This window comes from Nyctereutes procyonoides, unplaced genomic scaffold (genome assembly GCF_905146905.1).
Source record: "Nyctereutes procyonoides isolate TBG_1078 unplaced genomic scaffold, NYPRO_anot_genome, whole genome shotgun sequence".
In the NCBI taxonomy this organism is placed as follows: Eukaryota; Metazoa; Chordata; class Mammalia; order Carnivora; family Canidae; genus Nyctereutes; species Nyctereutes procyonoides.
Window position 1 is genome coordinate 37,576,440 of NW_026575043.1, and position 16,620 is coordinate 37,593,059.

General features: G+C 52.9%; 1 protein-coding gene and 3 gene segments (V, D, J or C); all 4 read right to left on the reverse strand.

Moving 5' to 3' along the window:
• Positions 1-376: 376 nt before the first annotated feature.
• On the reverse strand, positions 377-2,523 carry LOC129508261 (immunoglobulin lambda constant 7-like). The segment is given in 4 exon segments: positions 377-834; positions 2,224-2,263; positions 2,325-2,371; positions 2,481-2,523. Coding segments are annotated over 4 exon segments (450 nt in total).
• Positions 2,524-4,385: 1,862 nt separating this feature from the next.
• Positions 4,386-7,318, reverse strand: LOC129508262 (immunoglobulin lambda constant 7-like). The segment is given in 3 exon segments: positions 4,386-4,839; positions 6,245-6,351; positions 7,305-7,318. Coding segments are annotated over 3 exon segments (441 nt in total).
• Positions 7,319-8,424: 1,106 nt separating this feature from the next.
• LOC129507641 (immunoglobulin lambda-1 light chain-like) overlaps positions 8,425-16,620 on the reverse strand; it is a 62,820-nt gene continuing 54,624 nt past the window's right edge. The window contains exons 4-5 of the mRNA XM_055322173.1: positions 10,302-10,341; positions 8,425-8,882 (exon numbers count right to left, since the gene is read on the reverse strand). Coding sequence (XP_055178148.1) covers positions 8,563-8,882; positions 10,302-10,341 — 360 coding nt within the window. The 3' untranslated portion in view covers positions 8,425-8,562. The remainder of the gene's footprint in view (positions 8,883-10,301; positions 10,342-16,620) is intronic.
• On the reverse strand, positions 13,161-15,122 carry LOC129507820 (immunoglobulin lambda constant 7-like). The segment is given in 2 exon segments: positions 13,161-13,614; positions 15,017-15,122. Coding segments are annotated over 2 exon segments (426 nt in total).

Below are 16,620 nucleotides of genomic sequence, written 5' to 3' on the forward strand. Positions count from 1 at the left end.
CCTTAATAGGCATCTTAAGAGGAGGGCTACTTCCAGCTGTCGAAAGCCCAGGTCCAGGGAGGAGATCAGCACATATTCCAGAAGCTATGGGGACCTAAGGTCAATGAAGGCAGCTATGACTGGCCGGGCACATGGTCCACACAAAGAAAAGAATGCAGCGACCTATTGTGGAGGAGAGTCTTTAATCTTGTTTTGCTACTGGCATATACTGTTCGGGAAAATTCTCCTGCAATTCTTGGCCAATTAATCCCCCACAAAAACATGAGAATGCCTTCTGCTGGCGCCTTTGTACACAGTCAAAGGAATGATGTTCACCCTTAAAGATAGTTGAGATCAGACACAAAGTGTAAAATCCAAATGAGCAGAGACCGTGATTTCTGATTGAAGGAAGGACACTTTATTGAGTGCTGCCTGGGTGCGGGGAGAAGGGCGGGATGACCCAGATGGGAGGCAAGATCCTCCTGGAGGTCCTGAGGCTCCGGGCCCCCTTAGGTGGGCGGGGGGCATGGGGAACCTAAGAGCACTCTGCGGGGGCCACCTTCTTCTCCACGGTGCTCCCCTCGTGCGTGACCAGGCAGCTGAAGCTGCTGTGGGATTTCCACTTGTCAGGCGTCAGGCTCAGGTAGCTGCTGGCCGCGTACTTGTTGTTGCTCTGCTTGGAGGGCTTGGTGGTCTCCACGCCCTGGGTGACGGGGCTGCCGTCTGCCTTCCAGGCCACCGTCACGCCGCTGGGGTAGAAGTCGCTGATGAGGCACACCAGGGTGGCCTTGTTGGCGCCGAGCTCCTCAGAGGAGGGCGGGAAGAGTGTGACCGAGGGGGAGGCCTTGGGCTGACCTGTGGGGACGGAAGGCCAGCGGGTCAAGGCAGATGTTTGTTGTGTCAGCACCTACCTGAGTCCTGATGTGGGGCTACAGCTGTGTCCTGTCCATGTCTTGGGCCTCAGGCGGCCCTTGCTCCTAGAGGTCAAGTCAGCCATGGGTAGGCTCACCCACCTTCTGCTGGAGAGAATCTGAGTGACAGATCCTCTAGTTTCTGGGCCTCTCCATGGCCTGAGGCTCTCCAGGTCACATATCCTTCTAACTCTCCCAGTCTTCCTCTGAGACCTGCAGTCCATGGCCCCGAGAACCTGGGCATGGCCTCAATGTGACATGCCACTTACTTGTGATATTCTTGAGCTGGTCAAACCTGGCTACAAGGCTCTGTTACCCATGTGAGAAGTAGATTTATGCCCCTAGGCCACCCCACACCTTCACAGCGGCTCTCCCTCCAACCTATAGATAACCCTCTAGGGATGCTCAAGGGATAGGGGCTGTGAGTTCCTCTTCCTGGGTATCATGGAGTCCAGCAGATGGAGGGGCTTTGTGATGGATGAATTTTCAATCTGTGCCTGGCTCTGCATCTGATCTGAGTGGTCTTGCTGTTCCGTGCAGTTCTACAGGGAAGTCCGTCTGTGCTATAATTTCTGAGTGTCTGGCAAGCACTATCCCGGCAACCTGACACTACCACGGATCCAGGAGCTAAATATCTGCTCAAGGGGCTTTCCAGCTGAGGTGGGCTGTGAAAGGATGGATCTCTGCTGCCTGAGTGCCCTGAGGCCCACTCGGGAGGGTGAGCATCTATCTAGGTTTCTAGTGTCTTGTGGAGGTGGATGGCCCCAGCACCCTCGGCTCCCTTCTCCTCTGAAGTCCTCACATCATCTTTGACCCCTTGTCCTTCTTCCCCCTCCTTGTCTCCAAGTCCCCATGCCAAGGCTCTCCTCCCTGGGCTTCACACAGCCTTCTGCCTGGGAGCTTCATCAGAGATAGAGACCAGAGCCTGAGAAGCCCCCACAATCCTTCCCTCATCCTATAGCCCTGTAGGTAGCCCGGGCCTCACTCTCTCTCATCCTTTGTTCCTCATTCTCTTCAACTTTTGGGGCCCAGACACCCTGAGTGTGGAGAGGACCATCCCCAACTCCAGAGGAGAAGTTTTCCTAGTGGAGAGAGAGCTCGACACTCAGGGAGGCCTGAGTGTAGATCAGGATGGGTTCTGGGTTTGGTCCCCTAAAGGTCCAAAGAGATATCTGAAAGGTGGAACCAGTGGAAGCATGAGAAGCAGACAAAGGGGACCAAACGCACAGACCCAGAGACCTTCAGCCTCATCCCGCATCAGGATTGAAAGGAGACAAACATTGCCAGAAATTGTAGTGTGGAGGCGAAAGAGGAGAGAAAGGGGGAGACTCACCAAGGACGGTCAGGTGGGTGCCTCCGCCGAACACAACACACTGTGACACAGCCTCGAGCACAAACCCTCTGTCAGCCCCTCCACCCCTGACCCAGGCCCACCTGCAGCTGCTCGGGAGGCCCAAAGGGCAGCCTCCTTGTCACGGGTACTGGTCAGGCAGATGGGTGATGTGTCAGGGGTTAGCCTCTGGAGACCAGGAATTTCAATTCCACGGAAGGTTCAGATTCCATCCATCCTCAGTCCTGGGGAGGGGTTGCAGATGATGACTGCTATGGCATCGATATTCCCAACTAAGTCCATCGTTAGGGAGGAGCTGTGTGTCTCCTCAGTGTGTGGTGAGATGCCTTTGTGAAAGGGGTGAATAGACCTGTTTTACCCAGAGTTATTGGAACTGGGACCCCTTTGTAGACTTGGGACTGGTGGGGAGTGTCCTGGATGTCACCCCATCCTCAACATAGAAGAAGGCTTTGAGGGTTGAGGATCAGGAATGAAACATGGCTAGGAGGAATCCCATTTCTCCCAAAAAGATAGATCCCTACAGAAGGCCCTGAGCTCCCAAATCCCTGCCTTTGGATGGATCTTCTGGAAGGAAAAGTGGATGGTGAGTGTTGACTCCCCTTTCTGAGCTGTGTGAGGGCAGGTGTCACCCTGTAGGTGTGTGGGCTGAATATCAGCCTGATAGACCTGGCAGCCTGGCAGCAAGGGGGCAGTCACCACTTCTAGCTCTTTTGCCAGGAGGTCAAGTGTGGGAGTCTGAGGGCCACTGGACTGACTCTGTTCACACAGGTCCCATAAACTGGAATCATGTCTAGCACAGGGTGTCCCAACCATGCAGGACACATAGTGTATCCCTGGAATGGATCTTCACTTAATTTTTACTACTGGACCTTCACCATATGAAGGCTCCTGACACCCAGAGCTTCTCCTGCATCCAAGCCTGATGTCGGCACCTGCTTTGCTCACACAGGGGACACACAGGCCTGGACTCCTCCTTTCTGTAACACAGTGGTACTCTGTGTTAGAGCTTTTGCTGAGCTCTCTGATCTGCCTGTTACTTCCTGTCCAGACTCACTCCCAGGAATTTGCCATGTGTCTTGTCTTACTTCATCCTGGACCGGAATCTCCCTACACCTATTAGTCACTGGCTGACCACTGGCTCCCAGGGTTCATGTCCCACCCTGGGATTCTGTGTAGACCCATCCTGCAGCTCTTCATGTTCACTCCTGAGAGATCCCCACCATGGCAGTATTTGGAAATATAACAGTGCCTTTGTGATCATCATGTGTATGCATGTCTGTTTGTATGCATATACCTGTGTGTGTGAGTTGGTGTTATAGCTCAGGTGTCAGACTAGTCTCCTAGGTTGATGAATCAGTTGAGAGACATGTCAGCAGCTCCATCTCAGATACAGACCCTTGATTTATAATGTAGGTGCCCAGGTATGTCACCCCAGCATCAGGTGTGGGCTAAGGGGTATGCTTGGCCCTTGATGGATCCTAGGGCACATCGATGGTGTTGGTCTCCAAGAGAAATGAATACTAGTGTGAAGAAAGAGACCCTGGGATGAGGTTAAATCAGAGAGAGTGGTATTGTAGAGAACAGCATCCATGCAAAAGGTTTATAGTGAATGTGATAAGGAAATTCTGTGGGAGGCGGCACAGTGTCCTTCTGGAGCAAAGATAAGGTGTCCTCTAGGGAAGGGGGAGGATGCTTGACTGTGTGATTATGAGGAAGGGGATAGGGGTCGGAACCCAGGGAAAACATGTCACTGAGAGGGTGACTTAAGGAAAGGAGGCTGGGCATCTTTAGAGGGGGCCTGGTTTTGGTGGTTGAAAGCTCAGGTCCAGGGAGAAGCTCAGAAATATTTCCAGAAGCGGTGGGGGCCCCAGGTGAGTGAGGGTAGCTGTGATTGGCAGGGTAGGTGGTCCACATTAAAGGAAACATAGAGCCTTGTGGTGGTGACTTTTCTATCTAGCTTGTCCTTATGATAATTCTTATTATTGAATATTGTCTGCCAGATCTGGTGAGAGTGAAACAACCAACACCTGAAGACCCTCCTCTAGAGTCCTTCCCTTAAAGTCTAGAAATGAGGTTCGACGTAAAAATGGTTGAGTTGAGGACACAAAATGATAAACCAAAAGAAAAGAGAGCATTATTTCTGATTGAACAAAGAACACTTTATTGAGTGTTGCCTGGGTTCAAGGGGAAAGGCTGGGATGACCCAGATGGGAGGCAAGATCCTCCTGGAGGTCCTGAGGCTCCGGGCCCCCTTAGGTGGGCGGGGGGCATGGGGAACCTAAGAGCACTCTGCGGGGGCCACCTTCTTCTCCACGGTGCTCCCCTCGTGCGTGACCAGGCAGCTGAAGCTGCTGTGGGATTTCCACTTGTCAGGCGTCAGGCTCAGGTAGCTGCTGGCCGCGTACTTGTTGTTGCTCTGCTTGGAGGGCTTGGTGGTCTCCACGCCCTGGGTGACGGGGCTGCCGTCTGCCTTCCAGGCCACCGTCACGCCGCTGGGGTAGAAGTCGCTGATGAGGCACACCAGGGTGGCCTTGTTGGCGCCGAGCTCCTCAGAGGAGGGCGGGAAGAGTGTGACCGAGGGGGAGGCCTTGGGCTGACCTGTGGGGACGGAAGGCCAGCGGGTCAAGGCAGATGTTTGTTGTGTCAGCACCTACCTGAGTCCTGATGTGGGGCTACAGCTGTGTCCTGTCCATGTCTTGGGCCGCAGGCGGCCCTTGCTCCTAGAGGTCAAGTCAGCCATGGGTGGGCTCACCCACCTTCTGCTGGAGAGAATCTGAGTGACAGATCCTCTAGTTTCTGGGCCTCTGCATGGCCCCAGGGTCTCTCCACATCATATATCCTTCTAATCTACTCAGTCTACCCCCAAGACTAGATGTCAATGACCCCGAGACCCTGCTTTCTTTCTCACTCTGTGTGTGCTTGGACACAGGTCTCAGGTGACATCCCCCAGGTCGCTTACCCAGGATTTCCTAGAGCTGGCATCTCTGGGTTGCAGGGCTCTGTTACCCATGTGAAGAGTCTGTTTCCTGCCTCCAGGCCACCTCATACCTTCACAGCAGCCTTGCCCACCTCCCTAGATACCCACCTTCTAGGGTTGCTGAATGGGATGGGCTGTGAACTCTGGTTCTTGAACGCAGGGAGTCCAGTAGGGGAAGTTTTTCGTGTCAAGTGAATTTCCAGTTCTGAGGATGGGGCTGTGTCTGTTCTGAGGGTCTCCCTCTTCTGTGAAAACCTGGCGGTCTATCTCTCCTAGGATTCCCGGGTACCTAGCAGTACTATCTCCGTCACCTGTCCCTATCAGGGACCTCGGGTCCAATATCTTCTCAGGGGCTCTCCAGATGTAGTGGGCTTTGCGGGGATGGACCTCTGCTGCCAGAGTTTCCTAGACCGGTCCTATTCTTGGTGTCTAAGTATCCCTACATGGTGGATGGTCCCATCACCCTGGGCTCCATTCTCTCAAGTCCTTGCTTTATCCTTTACCCCTTGTCCTGCTTCCCCCTCCTTGTCTCCGAGTCCCCATATCAAGGCTCTCCTCATTGTGCCCATGCAGCCCTCTGCCCGGGACCCCCCTCCGCCAGAGACAGAGGCCAGCACCTGAGCAGCCCCCACAATCCTTCCATCACCTTATAGCCCTGCTGGCAGTCTGAGCATCCCTCTTCCTTATCCATCTCCCCTCATTTCCCCTCACATTCATGATTCTAATAGACCCTGACTGGGGAACCGACCACCCCCTAGTCCAGAGAAGAAGGTCCTGTGGGTAGAGGGCTGGACACACAGTGAGACCTGAGTGTACATCAGGAAGGATTTTGGGGCTGGTCCCCTGCAGCTCCAGTACAACATCTGACAAGGTGGGAGCAGTGGAGGCACGAGGGCCAGACGAAGCGGACGAAAGGCATAGACCCCACAGACCTTTAGCCTCAGCCTTCATCAAGTTGGAAAGGAGAGAAGCATCACCTGAAATTGTAGAGTGGGTGCCAAGGAGGCGAGAAAGGGGTAGACTCACCGAGGACGGTCAGGTGGGTGCCTCCGCCGAACACAGCACACTGTGACACAGCCCCGAACAGAAACCCTCTGTCAGCCCCTCCACCCCTGACCCAGGCCCACCTGCAGCTGCTCGGGAGGCCCAAAGGGCAGCCTCCTTGTCACGGGTGCTGGTTGGGCAGATGGGGGTGTGTGGTGAGGAGGTTGCCCCTGGAGACCAGGAATTTCATTTCCATGGAAGGTTCAGATTCCATCCATCCTCAGTCCTGGGGAGGGGTTGCAGAGGATGTCTGGGTATGTCATCGAAATTCCCAGCTAAGTCCATCGTTAGGGAGGAGCTGTGTGTCTCCTCAGTGTGTGTCAGTATGTCATTGTGGAAGGGGTGAGCAGGCCTGTTTCACACAGGGATATGATGGAGCTGGGACCCCTTTGCAGACTTGGGACTGGTGGGGGAGTGTCCTGAGTGCCACCACATCTACAGCACAGGAGTCTGAGGGAGTTTGGGGTCAGGAATGGGAACTGGATGGGAGGAGAATCCTGTTTCTCCCAAGCAGATAGATCTCTCCACAGGGCCTAAGCTCCAGCACCATTCCTTTGGCAGGATCTTGTGGAAGGTATAGTAGATGGTGAGTGTTTAGTCCCCATACTGAGTTGGAGGAGGGCAGGTGTCACCTGGAGGAGTGTAGGTATGTGGGCTGCTTGTCAGCTGGATAGACCTGCCAGGCCCCAGGTGGGTGGAGGGGCAGTCACTGCTTCCAGAAATTTTGCCCTGAGCCCAAGTGTGAGAGTCTGACAGACACTTTAACCACCTCAGAATCCCACATCCCTCATGTACAGGAAGCATCATTTGCACACGGTGGCCCCACCAGGCAGGACACATACTGTACTCTTACAAGTGACCTTCATGTTGTGGGGGTGTTATGACACCCAGGTCTCTGCCTGCATCATGGCCTGGGGATGTCACCTAATGAGCTCACACAAGGTACATACAGGCCTGGTATCCTTTCTGTGACACAGTGGCCCGCCAGCCAGTAGTCCTGCTGTCCTCCCTGATCTGTCTGCTACTTCCTGTCCAGACTCACTCCCAGGAGCTCATCATGTCATGTCTCCTGTCTCACTCCATCCTGGACCAGAATCTCCCTGGCCTCCTTATTTGTCACTGGATGGCTCTATGGGGACTGCAGTGAGTGACTGGGTTTTCTTTGCTCATGTCCCACGCTGGGACTCTGTGTAGACCCATCCCCCAGGTCTTCCTGAACCTTCCTGAGGGATGCCTACCTTAGCAGTGTTTGGAAATGGACCAGTGTGTTTGTGATCATCATGTGTGTGCATATTGTTTGTATTCATTTGTACCTGTGTGTGTATGTATGTGTCTTACAGCTCAGATCTCACACTAGGTTCCTAGGCAGATGAGTCAGTTGAGAGACTTGTCAGCAGCTCATTCCCTGAATCTGATCCTGGATTTCTAACACAGAGGCCCAGGCAGGTCAAGCCAGCACAAGGGGTGGATCGTGGGTTGGCCTAATCTGAGGGGTCCTAGAAAACATAGGTGGCATCTATCTCCCAGGGAACATCAATACTAGTGGGAAGCAAGAGACACTGGGAGGAGGTGCCACCAGTGGGAATGTGAGTGTGAGTTACGAGGGTCCAGGCAGAGGGCCTTTTAGTGAGTGTGACAGGGACAGTCTGTGGGAGGGGGCACAAACAGCGTCCCTAGGGAACCTGGCAAGGAGGGTCCCCTAAGGAAAGGAGGATGTTCTAGGCTGTGAAGATGGGGAAGGTCCACACGGAGTAGGAATCCAGGGAAAAATGTTACTGAGAGGGGACCTTAATAGGCATCTTAAGAGGAGGGCTACTTCCAGCTGTCGAAAGCCCAGGTCCAGGGAGGAGATCAGCACATATTCCAGAAGCTATGGGGACCTAAGGTCAATGAAGGCAGCTATGACTGGCCGGGCACATGGTCCACACAAAGAAAAGAATGCACCGACCTATTGTGGAGGAGAGTCTTTAATCTTGTTTTGCTACTGGCATATACTGTTCGGGAAAATTCTCCTGCAATTCTTGGCCAATTAATCCCCCACAAAAACATGAGAATGCCTTCTGCTGGCGCCTTTGTACACAGTCAAAGGAATGATGTTCACCCTTAAAGATAGTTGAGATCAGACACAAAGTGTAAAATCCAAATGAGCAGAGAGCGCGATTTCTGATTGAAGGAAGGACACTTTATTGAGTGCTGCCTGGGTGCGGGGAGAAGGGCGGGATGACCCAGATGGGAGGCAAGATCCTCCTGGAGGTCCTGAGGCTCCGGGCCCCCTTAGGTGGGCGGGGGGCATGGGGAACCTAAGAGCACTCTGCGGGGGCCACCTTCTTCTCCACGGTGCTCCCCTCGTGCGTGACCAGGCAGCTGAAGCTGCTGTGGGATTTCCACTTGTCAGGCGTCAGGCTCAGGTAGCTGCTGGCCGCGTACTTGTTGTTGCTCTGCTTGGAGGGCTTGGTGGTCTCCACGCCCTGGGTGACGGGGCTGCCGTCTGCCTTCCAGGCCACCGTCACGCCGCTGGGGTAGAAGTCGCTGATGAGGCACACCAGGGTGGCCTTGTTGGCGCCGAGCTCCTCAGAGGAGGGCGGGAAGAGTGTGACCGAGGGGGAGGCCTTGGGCTGACCTGTGGGGACGGAAGGCCAGCGGGTCAAGGCAGATGTTTGTTGTGTCAGCACCTACCTGAGTCCTGATGTGGGGCTACAGCTGTGTCCTGTCCATGTCTTGGGCCGCAGGCGGCCCTTGCTCCTAGAGGTCAAGTCAGCCATGGGTAGGCTCATTCTCACCTTCTGAGGTGAGAATGTGAGTACCAGATTCTCTAGTTTCTGGTCCCTTCCATGTCCTTAGGCTGTCTGCACATCACGTATCCTTCATGTACATCCAGTGTGCTCCCGGTACAGGTAGGGGTACAGGGGCCCTGAGATCCTGTTTCCCTTCTGAACCTGAGTGTCCTTGGCCATTGGTCTCCAGGTGACTACACCCGTGTCACTTACCCGTGATTTCCTAGAGTCTGGCTCTCTCGGTGACAGGGCTCTGTTCTTACCATGTGAACAGTAGTTTTCCTGTCCCCACACTGTCTCACACCTTCACAGCAGCCTTCCCTGCCGCCCTACCTATCCCCCACTAGAGCCCCTGAGGTTGTAAGTGCAATGAGTGCCTGGAAACCAGGAGGTACAGGAGACGGAAGGATTGTATGAATGAATTTTCATTATGCAGCTGGGATTGTGTTTGATCTGAGGGTGTCCTCTGACCCATGAAGTTATGCTGGTGCATCTGTCTGTCCTTGGATTTCTGAGTGCTGTGTAGGCAGTGTCCCTGTTCTGCATTCCTATCATCCACCCTGGCCCAAATTTCTGCTCATTGGCTTTTAAGCCTCGGAGAGCTGTGTAGGGATGGACCCCTGCTACCTGAGTGTCTCGAGGCTGCCTTGGGTGCGTGACGGTCCATTCTTGGTGTGTGTTCTCTCCCCCTAGGTGCTGGATGGTCCTACCGCACTGGGCTCCCTTATCTGAAGTCCTCACCTTATTCTTGACCCTGAGCTGTACTTTGCCTTCCTTGTCTCTAAGTCCCCATGCCTAGTGTCTCCTCCCTGAGCTTCAGTCAGCCCTCTGGCTGGGATTTCCGCCGCACACAGAGAGAGAGCAAGCACCTAGGCAGGCCCCGGAATCCTTCCATAATCCCATGGCCCTGCTTACAGCTTGAGTATCCCTCTTCCTATCCTTCACCATCATTTCCCTCAGATTCTTGAAGTCAAAGACCCAGAGTGGGGAGTCACAGATGCCCAAGTCCAGGGGAGAAGTTTCCCTCATGGGGAGAGAGCTCGACCCCCAGGGAAGCCCGAGTATAGATCAGGGGCTGCTTCCCCGAGGCACCGAATGGACCTCTGACATGGTTGGAGCAGTGGAGGAATGAGGGGCAGAGCAAGGGGACCAAACGAACAGACCCACAGACCTTGAGCCTCATCCCACATCAGGATTGAAAGGAGACAAACATTGTCAGAAATTGTAGTGTGGAGGGGAAAGAGGAAAGAAAGGGGGAGACTCACCGAGGACGGTCAGATGGGTGCCTCCGCCGAACACACCACACTGTGACACATCCTCGAGCATAAACCCTCTGTCAGCCCCTCCACCCCCGACCCAGGCCCACCTGCAGCTGCTCGGGAGGCCCAAAGGGCAGCCTCCTTGTCACGGGTGCTGGTCGGGCTGAACGGGGGCGGGGTGATGAGAGCGTAGCCACTGGGGACCAGGAATTTCATTTCTATGGAAGGTTCATGTTCCTTCCATCCTGAGTCCCAGGGAGAGGTTGCAGGGGATGTCTGGGTATGGCATCAGTTTCATAGCAGAATGCATCTTTAGGGTCGAGCTGTGTGTCTCTTGTGTGTGTCAGGATGTCATTGTGGAAGGGGTGATCAGGCTTGTTTCCTCTGGAGATGTTGGAACAGGGGCCCTTTGTCGACTTTCTACTGGTGGGGTGTGTTCTGGATGCCACCATATCCAAGCACAGTAGGATGTGTGGTGTTTTGTCGAGAATGGAAAGCGGAGGGGAAGAGAATCATGTTTCCCTCAGCCCTTTTTTTTCACTTTAGGGTCCCGAGCTCCAGAATCCCTGTCTTGCCTATTAGTCTCGAAAGTATAGTGGATGGTGAGTGTTTATTTCTCATCCTGAGCCTGGCGAATGAGGTTCACGCTGTAGGGGAGTGTGGGCTGAATGTCAGCTGGATGGTCCTGAGCGGTTCTACACCTGACCTTAGCCAAAAGCCTGAAAAGCGATCCTGAAAGGTTCATGTGGGTGGAGGGGAGTCATTGCTTCCAGAACATTCACGCAGAGCTCAATTGTGGTATCTGATGGCCCCGTGCACTGATTGAGATTAACACATGTCCCCAACCTGGAAGGGCCAGTAGCAATGGGTCACGGCACCACATTGGACACATAGTCAAGTCCTGCACTGGGTCTTCACATTGTGACCACACGGACGCTCAGGTTCTCATCCAGATCCTGGTTTTGGGACATCACCTGCAGAGCTCACACACATGGGACAGACTGCCTTGGCATCCTTTTTCTTGAGGCAGTGCCATGTCCTGCCAGCACTCCTGCGGTCCTCCCTGATCTACCTGTTAAATAGTGGTCAGTTTCACAGTCAGGAGTTCATCATGTCTCCGGTCTCACTCCATCATGGATCGGAATCTCCCTGGCCACCTCTTTGAGACTGGCTGGCTCTACGGGGACTGCTGTGACTGGGTATTTGCTCATGTGCCACTCTGGGATTCTGAGAGTCCCATCCTCCAGCTTTTCCCAATCATTTCCGAGAGTCGCCCACCATTGGGGTAGTTGGAATTCTAACAGTGATTTGTAGTCACCATGTGTGCCCATGTAGGCTTGTAGTCATCTGTAACTGTGTGTGAGTTGGTGTTATAGCTCAGACCCCATGCTAGGCTACTAAGTGGATGAAGGGTGGAGAGACATGTCAGCAGCCCTATCCCAGATACTGACCCCTGATTTTTTTTTTTTAGAGACAATAAACATATTATTTTATTGCATTTCCCAGTCATGTTGATAAAACAATAATATTAAATAAAATATAATAAAACCAGAAGATCTGCTAAAGGTCCAGTTTAGGTAGCCATCACAAGGATCACACTTTATTTTCTTGATTCGTTCTTTAGCAATTAATCTAAATTTCAGATTTATTTTTTTATTTTATTTTTTTTAAATTTCAGATTTAAACATATTATTCAAATATGGTAAAATTTTTCATGCATAAACTAAAATTTGCACTCACCAAATACAAATATTACACCTTTCAGTTTTCAATTTTATTTTATTTTATTATTTATTTATTTATTTATTAAATTAATTTTTATTGGTGTTCAATTTACCAACATACAGAATAACACCCAGTGCTCATCCCATCAAGTGTCCCCCTCAGTGCCCATCACCCATTCACCCCCACCCCCCACCCTCCTCCCCTTCCACCACCCCTAGTTTGTTTCCCAGAGTTAGGAGTCTTTATGCTCTGTCTCCCTTTCTGATATTTCCCACACATTTCTTCTCCCTTCCCTTATATTCCCATTCACTATTATTCATATTCCCCAATGAATGAGAACATACACTGTTTGTCCTTCTCTGATTGCCTTACTTCACTCAGCATAATACCCTCCAGTTCCATCCACAATACCCTCCAGTTCCATCCACGACCCCTGATTTTTAATGTAGGTGTTCCAGTTATGTCACTGTAGCACAAGGTGTGGGCTCATGGGTTTGCTTGGCTTTTGAGGCGGCCAAGGCACCTAGTTGTTGTCTTTCTCCCAGAGAACACGAATATTAGTGGGAAGAAAGAGACACTGGGATGAGGTTTCACCATTGGGAGTGGGATTGTGAGAGACCCGTGTCAAGGCAGAGGTCCTGTAATCAGTGTGACAGGGACATTCTGTGTGAGGGGCACAGTTCCGTTTTTGTGTAGGCTAAGGAGGTAGGTCGACATCGGTAGGAAACCATGGAAACCATGTCACTGAATGGCAGTCTTAAGGAACAGACGGTGGAATTTTTTAATGGGGGGCTATTTTCAGCCTTGAGAACCCAGGTCCAGAGAGAAGGTCATCAATTAACCAAGAAACCATGAGTCCCTAAGGTCAGTGAGGGCAAGTATGCCTGGCAGGGCATGTGGTCCACAGGAATACAAAGCACAGAGATTCTGGGGACGATGATCTATGCTCCATTTCTCCTTATGGTATTTCCTATTCTGGAGTATTCCCTGCCAGGGCTGTCGAGAGTAAACCTAGCATCCCACGAGGACCCCTCCTCTAGAGTCCTTCCCTCAAAGTCCAGGACTGACGTTCCTCCCGAAAAATGGTTAAGCTGAGGACACAAAGTGATAAGCCCAAGGAAAAGAGAGCATGATTTCTGATTGAAGAAAGAACACTTTATTGAATGTTGCCTGGGTTTAAGGGGGAAAGGCTGGGATGACCCAGATGGGAGGCAAGATCCTCCTGGAGGTCCTGAGGCTCCGGGCCCCCTTAGGTGGGCGGGGGCATGGGGAACCTAAGAGCACTCTGCGGGGGCCACCTTCTTCTCCACGGTGCTCCCCTCGTGCGTGACCAGGCAGCTGAAGCTGCTGTGAGATTTCCACTTGTCAGGCGTCAGGCTCAGGTAGCTGCTGGCCGCGTACTTGTTGTTGCTCTGCTTGGAGGGCTTGGTGGTCTCCACGCCCTGGGTGACGGGGCTGCCGTCTGCCTTCCAGGCCACCGTCACGCCGCTGGGGTAGAAGTCGCTGATGAGGCACACCAGGGTGGCCTTGTTGGCGCCGAGCTCCTCAGAGGAGGGCGGGAAGAGTGTGACCGAGGGGGAGGCCTTGGGCTGACCTGAGAGGATGGAAGGCCAGCGGGTCAAATGCAGATCGCTGTTGTGTCAGCACCTACCTGAGTCCTGATGTGGGGGTACAGCTGTGTCATGTCCATGTTTTGGGCCTCAAGCGGCCCTTGCTCCCCGAGGTCACTTCACCTATGGCATTAGGATAACTCACCTTCCGTTGGGGTGCATCCGAATATACAATATTGGAAGATCTGGGCCTCCCTGTCATGTCCTCCCTCTCCATCGTCACATGACCTCATCACTCACCTTTGTACCCCAAGGGTTCCCTTGTTAGTGGATTTATCAGCAGGACACTTGGTCTTTCCCTGTGGAATCTGTCTGTCCTGTGCATGTCTTGCTAGGTCTAAGTCTGGGGTCTGTTCATGTAGACCTCATCTGTCTGTCGTGGTCCTAGGCTCTCAACCCTTTCTGGGTGGGCTTTTCTTGTCCACATTACCCCTGAATCCATCAATGCACCCCTGGCCACTTCTTCACAGAGACCCTCTGAGGCTGCTTGAGGTGGAGAGAGAGTCTGCCCCGGGATGCATTCCAGTACAGTTGGTAGAGGGTTAGTGGAAGAGGTGTATCTGGAGCAGGGGCTTTTCTTAGGGGTCCCCTTGCCCAGGACCCTATACTGGGGATCAGCCTGTACAAGCATTGCAGTGTGCCTGGCAGAGGTAGGATCAATTCCTGTCTCTGTGGGTCACCCATCACCAGATCCCCAGCATATGCTCAGAAGTCTGTCTTCCAGCATTTGTATGGGGTTGAGAAATTCTTGGGGCTTGAGTGGCTCGAGCCCCATCCTGTCTGAGGAGATCCTGCCTGTCTTGGAAGAGAAAGAGGGACCCTGCTTTCTGAAGCCACCTTGTCATAAGGTACCCTTTTTCAGTCCTTGTGTTCATTGCTGAGTCCTCCTCACATCTTGCACAGCCTAGAGTCCCTAGTAGTCCCTCACTAGACCTCACCTAGAACCCGGAGAGTAAACGACCAAAGTGTGACACACGCTTGGGCAGTTGAGCTTTGCCAGCACCTTTTCCATGTCCCATGGCCTTGCTGCCCCAGCCCAAGTCCCCCAGTCCCGTGCTTCTTCAGTCCCTCATTCCCCATATATGGGATCCAGGAGACCTGAGTGGGCTCCCTACAACAGAGTCCGGGGAGACTCCCCTAGAGACCACTCAGGATCAGAGTGAAGGCGAACAGAAGGAGTCTCTGGGACCTTCCTATCCTGTTCTGCCCTGACCAGGAGAGTCTGAGAAGAGAGAACAGGGTGAAGGGGGTTTGGGAGTGACCAAACAGAGAAGGTGTTGGGCCCCAGAGAGGTTCAGATCCCAGTCACAGTCAGGATAGAAAGCAGAGGAAAATATCCCAAAATATCACTCTGGTCCCCAAAGAGAGAGAAAGGGGGAGACTCACCGAGGACGGTCAGTTGGGTTCCTGAGCCGAACACGTAACACAGTGATACAGCCTTGAACACAAACCCTCTGTCACCCCTGCAGCCCCTCCCCTGCCCTAGGCCCATGTGCAGCTGGCTGCTTTGGAGGCTCAAAGTCCAGCCTCCTCTTCTTGGGGGCTGTTCTGGCGCGTGGGCGCTTGGGTGCAGCCCCCTCCCCACCTGTCCTTTCATTTCCTTTAATGTTTGAGTGACATATCCTATCCCAGGTAGCTTCCTGGTTGGAGCTCTGTCGATGACTCAGCTTGCCATAGACACCTGGAGAAAATGAGAGTCCTGTTTCCAACAGAGATATGATGGGGCCTGTGCCCCCTGCAGAGCTGAGGCCCCTGGAGGGCTCTGGAATCTCGGATCGGTCCTAGACACACATTCAACATGGCCATTGTACAATAGCAGGCATGTGTTTTACTAGTGTGTATGTACCTGAGCTTATCATGTGATTGTGGGTGTCCCACAGACAAAAGTGTGTCTGTGGGATACAGCTCCTTGAATGCCTCCTGAGATGGCTCCTAGCACAGCAGTCTTCCTGTCTCTCAATGTTTATTCTCAACTTTCTGGGAAATGAGGTCCATGGTCCGATCTCAAATGGGTCTTGGATTCCTGGATGCATGTAAAACACATGGGCATTTTAGCTTTAGTGCTATCGATGGGGTCAGTTTTGCATTTGACTCTGAGGGGTCTTGTCTCCCAGGGGCATGAATGCAGCTGAATCCTCCATGACACATGTGGGAGGAGAGGCCCCCAGTGGGAGTTTCAGTGTTAGTGACCAGCTTCCAGGGATTGAGTGTCCTGTAGTGAGTTTGCCAGGTGAAGGCCAGCAGGGCAATGTTCCTGGGGAGGCAGGGGATTGGAAGCCCCATGGAAGGAAGGATCTCTAGGTGGGATGATAGGAATTTCCATATGGGATAGGAAACCAGAGAAGTCCTGGTCTTGGGTGGGGGCATCCAGGGAAGTGGGAATGGAACGACCTAGAAGGTGGGCTAGTCTTTATTAATGAGGTACCTGGATTGGTGGGATTAGATACTAACCAAGAGGCATGGGACCTGAGGGGCAGTGAGTCCAATAAGGTTAGGAGGGGATATAGCGTACAAAAGACCTGCAAGTATAGGGAAGGTAAGGTGTGGATGTTTGGACCTTGGATCAGGCTGTTTCTCTTCCCAGTATGGATTTTTATCTCTGCTAATATGGGTCAGAGGGATCTACCCCACAAAGACACATGGGCTTATCAGCAGGCTCCTCCCCATTGACATCATAAATTGTTCACCTCGAAATGGTGGAGTTCAGGACACTGATTATTAAACCCAATGAACAGAGAGCACGATTTCTGATTGAAGAAAGGACACTTTATTGAATGTTGCCTGGGTTTAAGGGAAAAGGCTGGGATGAACCAGATGGGAGGCAAGATCCTCCTGGAGGTCCTGAGGCTCCGGGCCCCCTTAGGTGGGCGGGGGCGTCGGGAACCTAAGAGCACTCTGCGGGGGCCACCTTCTTCTCCACGGTGCTCCCCTCGTGCGTGACCAGGCAGCTGAAGCTGCTGTGGGATTTCCACTTGTCAGGCGTCAGGCTC